Below are 10,321 nucleotides of genomic sequence, written 5' to 3' on the forward strand. Positions count from 1 at the left end.
GCAACATCTTATTAAGCACAATTCACAACCAGCGGTAATTGAGGAAGAAAAAAAAAATCTCTGAATGCTCCACGTGAAACTTTGGTCTTCCGACCTTTTACCACCGTGTCGATTTATTTTGATTAATACGTGCGAGGGAGAGAGAGCAGGACAGCGCTTAGTTTGGAGATGGTGAAGTCTTTTTTACACTTTCGCCTGGCTCCGAAGAGAGAGAGTGCGCGCGCGCGACCGAGTTCTTTCAGTTAAACATGCACTGTGACTCTGTCACAAGCGCAGCAGTTCATCTACATTACTCTCCGATCAAATAACACTTTGGCGGGCGCTAAAACTCATAGTCGTTTGGTCATTAATCGGACTGGTTTTGTTTCACTCATCGTAACGTAAATTTAGCTGCAGCTAAGTGCCTTTGTGCGACCCACCTTTTCTCACTGTGTGACCCACAAGTGGGTCGCGACCCACAGTTTGAAAACCACTGATCTAAAGCATTCCCAAAAATTGTACCAACTGCAAACTTTTAAACATTGCAACATTGTACATTGCAAGTGAACAAAATAATACACTATATAAAAACAGATGACTGCAGAATGCTTTGATTGGCCAATCAGAATCAAGTAAACATTTGGTAACACTAGAGGTGCAGAAATTACACACTACACCTTTAAGAGATGTCTTTAAAGGTTATTTTTCAGCACCAAAGCACACACACTTCAGCTACTGTTTGAGGTTTGCAATTAAATTGCTGTTCTTTCTCTCTTTCTCTCTTCTACACTTGCCACTGCCAGCTCCACCAAAGCAGAGGGGAGATGTTGCAGACATCTCTTTTTCTATGCTTCACTGCTCTCGCACTCTTCTTGGCTCTGTTTTCCCACCCCGGCCTCATTAAATCGCTACATCTGCCATAACTGCCCCAGAACGAGTCGTGAAAATGTGATAAACTGAAGGCACCTCAGTGCGACGCTATTTCATTGTATTACACCCAAATCCAATGAGTTGTTTTGCACAATGCGATCCATGCACTTTTTATTGAATAAAACCCTCCGTAAAATGAAATTTGTGATCTTGTGAACTAAATTAGATTTTAGTTGTTGGTAGGTATTGTTTGTGTAAATCTGTCTTCCTCTCTCAGGTGATGCATCTGTGCGTTGTGAGCAGTTGGACATGCTGCTGGAGTGGGGCGCTGAGTTTAGGAGGAACACCTTGGCTCCCACAGACGAGGAGAAGGTTCTGGAAGATCAGGTGGCCTTTGACGTCATCCTCGGAGACCTCAACTTTGACAACTGCTCTTCGGGTACCAGCATTTTCTTCGTTAAAAACATCTGGGGTTTTAATACCAAAGCAATAAGCAGGCCACGTGGAATCAGGAATGCAGATTTAGGATATAAAGAAATGCCCTTCAGGTGTTTATTTATTTATTTATTTTGGGCAAAATGTATTATACCTTTGGCTACCAGTAATAAATGTATATAACAGCTGGGTTATAATAATATAATACATATATGGTGATATATAATATAATATGGTATGTAATAGCATGGCTATAACAATCCCAATTTGACTCAATTGATCCATTTTATTTTGTAAAACTCATTATGAGAAAATACAATAATATTCAAAAAAGTTACATTATAATTATATTTGTATTAATAATTATTATTAATAATGATGATGATAATAATAATAATTATGAATGTATATATATATATATATATATATATAGTAGAATTAATAATAGTTCATAGTGATAATAATATTACTTCCTATTGTTATTATTTAAAGAAATGACAAAATGCGAAAGAAACTTAGCAGAAGAATTGTTTAATATCATTATTATTATTGCAACATTTTTCCAAGTGTTTTACCTTTTTTTTTATTACTTTTAATAATAATAATAATTCATAATAATAGTTAGAATTGCTTTTGTTTTTATTATTGTTGTTATTATATAAAAAAATACAAATTTGCAAAATGTGAAAGAAACTTGGCAGAATTATTATTGCAAAAAACAGTTCTCCCAAGGTTTCGACAATTATTTTTTTTATAACTTAAAAAAAAATACAATAAAAAAATACGATTTTAAATCATATTTTAGAGCCAGAATTATGCACTTAATAATAATAATAATTATAATAATAAAATAACAATAATATATAATATTTATAATAATAATATAACAGGAATATTCTGTTTAATTTTTCTAATGTATCTTGTAAAATTGCTTTGAATATTAAATATATTTTTTTACTTAAAATAATGGAAGGAGGTGACCAACAATGATCAATCTTGTTGTGTATGACCAGAAGGAGGCAATGTAACCCTTTCTAAAACTCTTTCTGTCTCACAATTGATTTTTTTCTGTTATTCAGAGGATAAACTGGAACAACAGCATTCCCTCTTCAATCATTATAAAGACCCCTGTCGTCTTGGTCCTGGAGAGGACAAACCGTGGGCCTTAGGTGAGTTCAGTAAAAAAGCTTAACATTTTTTACAGGCAATGCCATAAAAGCTTGGAAGTTGTGGGTTAGCGGGTAGAGATCTGCACTTGTGGTTGACCAATATGGGTTTTTCAAGAACTGTATGCAAAATGCCACATCTAGACAGTAGAGTGCTGATATAATAGATATATAGTCCAGATATATATCTATTTATCATATATACAGTGTAGTGCAGAAGATTAGTTGATACAAAAACATTCATGTACATGTTATGTCAACATCAAGATTTTAATGTTTAAGGAAAAAGTGTATGTAAGGGTATATATTAATACAATTATATATTTTGTCTTCTTATTAAATAGTTAATTTATTTATATATATTTTTTAAATATTTGATATTTTTATTAAATTTAATAGATAACCTTTTCCAAAATTATCTAAAATAGTATGGTAATCATATTTTTCCCCCCACAAATGTCTCAATCTGTGTGAGATTTTAGAGTTGCCTCCGTGTCAGAGCTAAATTAGATGTCACACGCCTGTGCTCACCGCGCCATACGCAGATGGTGCACTAGATGAGCTGGCAGGAGACCACAGTAGAGAAGTTCTTGCCCAGCCCCACTTCTGAAATAGATCTAACGGAGTGCAGGCCTTTAATAACACTTCTGATTTTAGTGGGTGCCATTAGTGGGCGTGATCCACTTTTCTTTATAGCACACCCTGTTTTTTCTCTCCTCTGAGGTTCGAGGCCTGGTGAGAGTACGAAGATTGACACTCTATCTGTAAAAATGTAATGGAAAGACGACAATTTTGTTACTAACCTCAAGAACAGGGGTTCTCAACCTTAATTTGTCCACAACCCATTAATTTTGGTTCCAGAATTCTCGCATCCCACACAATTCGGTTTATATAATATAGAAAATATTATACCAAAGTGTGTGTGTGTGTGTGTGTGTGTGTGTGTGTGTGTGTGTGTATATATATACAGGGTTGGGGAGTAACGGAATACATGTAACGGCGTTATGTAATCAGGATACAAAAATCCAGTAACTGTAATCCGTTACAGTTACGTCAAAAAACATAGTAATCAGATTATAGTTACATTTTGAAAAAAGGGGGAATACTTTCAGGATTACAATGGTTTCATTTAAAACTAAATAAATAAGTAGTTTGGCATAATAACACTATATTAAGCGCTGCTTGATTATACAGTAGTTCCTGGTTCTGTTGCCAGTAATGACTCACGTGTGCCACGCGCTGGTGCATGTGCAAATAACAGCTTTCTACAATCTCCTCAGACGCAGATTGAATCACTGCTGCCAGTAGAAACGATGCTGCCTGCGGGTAAATCGCTTTTAATTCATGGAAATTCCGCTGCTATTTTGTAGAAATTAGGAGAGTAGCTTTTTTAGTACCCAAAATGTCCTTTCTTATCTTTTCTCGCGTAACGGGATGTTCGCTGTCTAGGTAACGTAGGGGAACTCCCACTGCCAACGCCCCACGTCCAGTCAGGCAAATTAAGAAAGATCACGGCTTTAGTCAACATGTAGGCCTATTTTAAAATAAACTAATATGTAGATTGTGTAAAAATTTTAAATGTTGTGTTTTAATTTTTTTGTTAAAAATTCATTAAAAATAAAACAAAATAATCTGTAATACCATACATTAGCCACTAGATGTCTGTATAGCCCTTTACATAAATATATATTCAGGCATGTGTGTATATTTAGCAAATATTGTACACTGGACCAAATTCTTAAAAATAAAATAAAAATAAACACATTTTTAATAATATTTCTTCTTGCTTGACTTTATTTATATACGTGACCTTGAAGTAATCCCAAAGTAATCGGTTACATTACTTTCATATTATAGTACTTGGATTACGTTACTGAATACTTTTTTTATGAAGTAATTTGTAACTGTAACGGAATACATTTTTAAAGTAACCCTCCCAAGCCTGTATATATATATACACACATATTGGGTGTAACAATATCTCGTGTCACAATATATCGCAATACAAAAACGTACCAATATGTATCGTGGATAGTGACAATCTGTATTGTGTTCAGTTCACCCAAAATTTTTATTACTAGTGCAAAGTACCCGTGCAAAATCTGTTTTTGTGTGTGTTTTTAGTAATTGTTGGTTCGGTGTGTTTGAGTGCTCATTGTTACAATTACACAGCAAAAGTTCACTGACATTTTTATTTGTGCATGGTAGAAAGCAAATACTGATACTGACATAATGACATATAATAAATATGGAAAATGGAACTACACGATTGAGGGAGCAGGCTACACAGTGAACTCCGAGAAAACGCTACGCTTGAGCAGACAGTTTGTGAATAGGCTGCTACAAATGATGGCCGTGAATAAAATATATTATTCAGAAGTAAACACTGTAGCTGACTTAATGTTTAGCTGACAGAGTGTTTATGTCAGAATGTTTATTTTTAAACCACAACCTTCTAAGTGCTTCTTTTAGCAATATATTTAACGATATATTTTGCATTTCTAATCCAAACAAGGTCAAACTTGGCACTGCACTTACTCGTGCCCGTAGCGAGACACCTGTCAAGTTTGAAATCCATCGGACTAACGGTTCGAGAGATATGCGAATAACAGACAGACAGACAGACAGACAGACAGAAAGACGTTTCTGTAATTTATTGATAGATTGTGTGAGAAAAAATTCAAGTTTACAGAGTTTTGTCAGTACTACATTAAACTACTATAAATAATGTTGATAATATATATATAATATAATAATGCAATGGGGGAATATTTGTGGGTCCTGATAATGCCAAATCTCTTATGTTACCAGTAAAAAGTGGTCAAATTATTTTAAATATATCTAGTCAGTGGCAGAGTTCAAGCATATTCGATCAAAATAATCCTGCATTTTCATGAATATATTTTTATTCTGGTGTCACCATTGTCTTGGGACTTCCCCAACGCAAAGCCTGTTCATGTCCACCCCCAATGTAATACCAAATTTAGCATTTTAATCAACAGTAAATTTTTTGTTAACCTTTTACCATATGTCTTGGAGTATCGCAATAATACTGTATCGTGTGTTCAGTATTGTGATAATTATCGAATTGGGACATGAGGCATATATATATATTGCTAAATTAAAAAACAGTGGTCACAAAGAGCACCTTCATGGAAAGTACTGGAACTATCAATCTGGCTATGCTAGAATTAGTGAAGTATTAAGAGAGAGTACAAAAACAGAAGAGAGAAAACGGTTGGGTGGAGATGGCCAATTAGAGCATATATGCATATAAGAACCACAGTCGTGACTCGTACAGTTTTCCCTTGAGCTCATTTTAATGCTGGTGTTTCTCTGGTCCTACTCTTAAGAGACCTTGAGTGCACATAGATGTCAAATATCTGTGATCTAAGGGTCTTTTCAGTAGTCATACTCACAGGATATAAATATATTAAAAATCTATATCTCCAGTTTATATATAACCTGTATTTGTTGCGTGTTTACATATGCTTGTTGTACAGGTACATTGCTGGACACGGCTGGGCTATATGATGAGGAAGTCAGCTCACCAGAGAGCCTACAAAAGTAAGCTGAACACAAATATGTGTGTTTATATAGATTATGCAGTCACGGTAAACACTCATTCATTAAGCATTTCTCTGACAGAGTTATGGAGAATGAAGAGGGGAGAAAAGAGTACTTGGTGTTCCCCGCAAGCAAGAACCATTGTCCCAGCCAGAAGGGGCGCAAAATCCCCCTGAAGGGCAATGGCAGGAGAATCGATTACATCCTTTATAAAGAGGAAGGCTTGCAACCGGACTGGAAAGTGGTGAGTTATGATTAATAAACCTACTTCCCTTTTCGTGTGCATTATGCAAATAATGTCGCAGTGAATGCAAAAAACATGGGAATGCACATGGGAAGTCAATAAACAAAATGGCAATACCAAATTGTTGAGTAGCATGTCCATGGTGGTGTACTGCACATGTACTTTGCATAATCTTTTCTTCTATGAATAAAATAACCAGAATACGTTTGCTAAAATGTGTACTAAACAACAGAACTCACTGCATTGGGTATCATATCCCACAATGCAATACACTAGAGGTGTAACAGTTCTCTGTACAAAATTGAATCACACACTTGCACCGCGGTTAATCTCAAATCTGCATCGTCACAAAAGCACAGGTTGAAGATCCAAAAGCAGCTTTTATTCAGTCGTAATCCATGAACAGGCACAGGGTCAAAAACACAGACTAACAATCCAAACATAAAACAAGGTCCAAGAAACATAGGCAAACAAGGTAATCCAATGGATGTTGTATTAAATGTGTAATATAAATAGGTCATACGACAGCAGTGTAGCTGATTATATTCGTAATGGAATATTGGCAGACTCCCCAGTGTTGTTATTGTTAACTAAAATTACATTTATTAAAAATAATTTCCGTTAACTGAAATAAAGAAAGAGAAAAAAAATTGTAAGAGAAACTTAAACGAAATGTTGCCCTGGCAACTAACTGTTTGAGTTAAAGTTGAAGCAAATGCACTACAGGTATTTACTAAAATTATGATCGAAATTAAAATCAGAATGAAGCTAAATAGAAAAATAAAAGATGAAATAAATAAAAATGGCAAAAGCTATTTTTTAGGCAGTGTTAGGCAATATTTTATTTATAAGGGTCTAGTTCAGAGCTTTGCATTGTGTGATATTGTATTTTACATTTACATTATTATTAAGTGTGCTTTGTATAGCTACTGCACATTTTGGCAAATCTATTCAAACAGATATTATTATGCAGAATTTTGCCTACTGTGCACAGTATATGCAGAAATAGTAAGAGTAGTATTTTACTTCACTTCATTGGTGCATAGCTACTCTACAGCACTGGTATTCATGTTAGTCAGTCAACTAATATGTTTTGTTATACTTACTTAACTCTGTGGTGCCATCCCATGGAGCAGTGTTGGAATAGCATTCAAAAAGATAAATAGTATCTGACACATCTGTTCCAATTCAAATATTCACAGGTATGAATTGCTATATGGTATATATATTTTTGCTGTTATTTTAATAGTTATTAATGACTTGATCTATTACCCTTTACAGGATATAGAGGAGTTGAGCTTCATCACTCAACTTGCTGGATTGACTGACCACCTCTCAGTGGCTGCAAGATTGGTTGTGTCAACTGGAGAAGAGGAGACTTAGGACCCGGCCATAATTCAAAAAAAGAAAATCAATGCCAAGGAGAGAGAGGGGAGAGGCAAAGAGAGAGAGCGAGAGAAATGAGTGAAAGGAAAGAACTGCAGGAGGAGGCATTCGTCAAGCTTCCTGACAGATGAGGGCAGGGTGATTGAGAGGGTTGATAAGTCGTAAAAAACACGATGGATGACATAGATGGAGAGCATAGACGAGAGAGGGGGGTGAAAGAAAGGCGAAAACCACCAATCAGCTGAAAGCAGCGTGCAGGTGTGTGATTTTCTGGACCGTGGTTTTCAGTCCACCCCTGGACTCTCCATGTTTACATCTGAACTGAAGAACAAAATTAAAGATTAACTTCTGAAGCTTCTCTGGGGCCCTTGATCAGGAGGCCATTTTCTGGTGCCATGACCCGGATATTCGAATGAAGGCTGTTGCATGGTACATTGACTGTTCCGGGCGTCCTTTCACACAATATGGACAAGGACATGTACGTCTGTGCGTTTAAAGTTATTCCACCGCAAGATCTGTCCTTCAGCGTTCTTCAAAAGACCTCAGCAAGTGTCTTTCTTTTCTAATGTCTTTCTAAGGTTTCTATGGCCTCATGCCATCTTTTTAGGGAGTTTATATACTGATATACAATACTGATGAAGGTTGCATTGTATGGCCTCATCTAACACTAAGTAAAATGATTAAGAACATGTTTCGTTGACCGCTGGGATACAGTGACCAAGCCCTGAAGTGATGCAGTGGTGCCATCACTGCAAACTATGGGAAAACTGAGCAATTGTTGGGGATTTAACCCAGAACTCTCGGTAGATGCATGTTTCTCAGTGCACTGCCATGTTTGTCGTGGCCTGCATGTTCGACGTGAACCCCAGACGCAATTAACACAGGCTATTTTTCACAAAAACACACAAGCCCCTCCCCTAACATTTTTCCTTCTTGCAGTATTGCTGTGGCTCCATCACAGGAGAATGGTGCTGTAAAAGGCATCACAGTGTTCACTGTTTACATATTTGAGCCAAGATTGTCGTCCCCTGCAAATGTTTACACACTTATCAGGCAACGGTACCCCAAGAACTACCCCAGGTAGACCCACCGAAGCTCGCTCTTCATGTGTTAACACAATTACTTTTATACTCTCTAAACTTCTCTTGTTATAAGTTGTTATTATTGCTATTATTGTTATTATTATCATTATTCTTATGATTACTATGGTTCGTAGATTTGACATTGTTCATTTGCAAATGACTACATTCCCCATGATGCATGTATCTGCTTTTGCTGTGTTAGAGGTTTACAGCAACCTAGTGTAGAGCTCCACCCTGTCCAGACTGACAGACTAATTGGCCAATCAAATGCTGCATTCCATTCAATTCTGAAAGTGCAAGAGAACACCACCGAGTTAAACAAAACATTAGATGAATGTCCAACTAAAACGTTTCAGGAAAAAATGTTCCATGAACAGTATTTTGAGAACATTATGAAATACCAGATAACTTTGAAAGAACGTTTTTTTGACATTACTGGAAGAACGGTTGGCAGAATGTTAGGAGAATGTTCCCTGTTAGCTAGGATATAGCACGACCATTCAAGTCCAATTCGCGAAAACATACAGAGCGACCAGTGGTGCGTTTCCCAAAAAGCATCACTAGCCAACTTTGGTCGCAAGTTCCATTGATCTCTGTTGAGAACGACGGAACTTGCTATCATAGTTACTTTAGGGAAACTAAGTCTAATTCCTCAATGAATAACACTTTTAAAGTCCATTCTTTTTGGTGTATCAAAAACATACAATGCGATCAGGGAGGTCCAATTCCCGAATGAATGACCCTGTTGAAAAAGTGCAATCACGGAAGTCCAGTTCTCTTTTGAGTCTATTCTTTTTAGTGAATCAAACTTATACAGCTTGCAACTAACTGTGAGATTTAAATCAGCATTACATGGTTGTTTATATGAGAACATGTAGTTAAAGATACATGTTTATGGGTTTTTTCAGTAGTTTTTATAGTGAATGAAAGATTTTATCAAATTTTTTGTTTCTTTAGAATTTTTATATAAAAGGCCATTTTTAGGCCATCAAAAAAGTGGTTTTGGAAGCCAGCCATAGGAACATCCCACATCAAACTTTGAATGGAACGCAGCATTAATCTAGTCCCAATGCACCCACCCGCCACTAATTTTAATCTTGCGTATCATTCTTTAATCAGGACAGTGTGCCATAATAATTAACCCTTTCCAGATCCACCAGTACTAATGCTTATAAGGGAGCGCAGGGTGCAATATAGGTTTACTCATGATAGTGGAACTCCTGATCATTAATCTGAGGTTAAAGTCTTCCTATATCGTATCTAAACTGACATCACTTTCCAAGGTCAGTGTTCAAGGGTCAGACAGGGAGAGCTGTAGAGATGCATGCAGTGAAATAATGAAGCTTCACAATTTCTCACTCTCATCGCTCTCATCATCCATTAAGATCTTAATGTTCTCTATATATTGTTTTTGAGACTATATACTTTTTTGTTGTTGTAATTTTTTTTTTTTATTCGAGGAATGCGGCTTACTACAAGCTTTAGGCTGGTCAGGCTCTCAAAGGGGAAAATGGAAAGGGAAAAGCTTTCTCAGTGTCAGCTCTTTATAACTGCATTTCGGTTCTGCTTTTTATTAAAAAATCCCTCTTTGA

At 36.2% G+C, this 10,321-nt stretch overlaps 1 protein-coding gene across 2 annotated transcripts in view; it reads left to right on the forward strand.

Moving 5' to 3' along the window:
• Window positions 1-10,321, forward strand: part of smpd3 (sphingomyelin phosphodiesterase 3) — a 43,561-nt gene extending 33,240 nt beyond the window's left edge. For both annotated transcript variants that reach the window (XM_082159555.1, XM_082159554.1), the window contains exons 4-8: window positions 1,127-1,288; window positions 2,364-2,453; window positions 5,954-6,017; window positions 6,099-6,261; window positions 7,543-10,321. In XM_082159555.1, coding sequence (XP_082015681.1) covers window positions 1,127-1,288; window positions 2,364-2,453; window positions 5,954-6,017; window positions 6,099-6,261; window positions 7,543-7,644 — 581 coding nt within the window. In that variant the 3' untranslated portion in view covers window positions 7,645-10,321. The remainder of the gene's footprint in view (window positions 1-1,126; window positions 1,289-2,363; window positions 2,454-5,953; window positions 6,018-6,098; window positions 6,262-7,542) is intronic.

This window comes from Leuciscus leuciscus (assembly GCF_965113295.1).
Source record: "Leuciscus leuciscus genome assembly, chromosome: 25".
In the NCBI taxonomy this organism is placed as follows: Eukaryota; Metazoa; Chordata; class Actinopteri; order Cypriniformes; family Leuciscidae; genus Leuciscus; species Leuciscus leuciscus.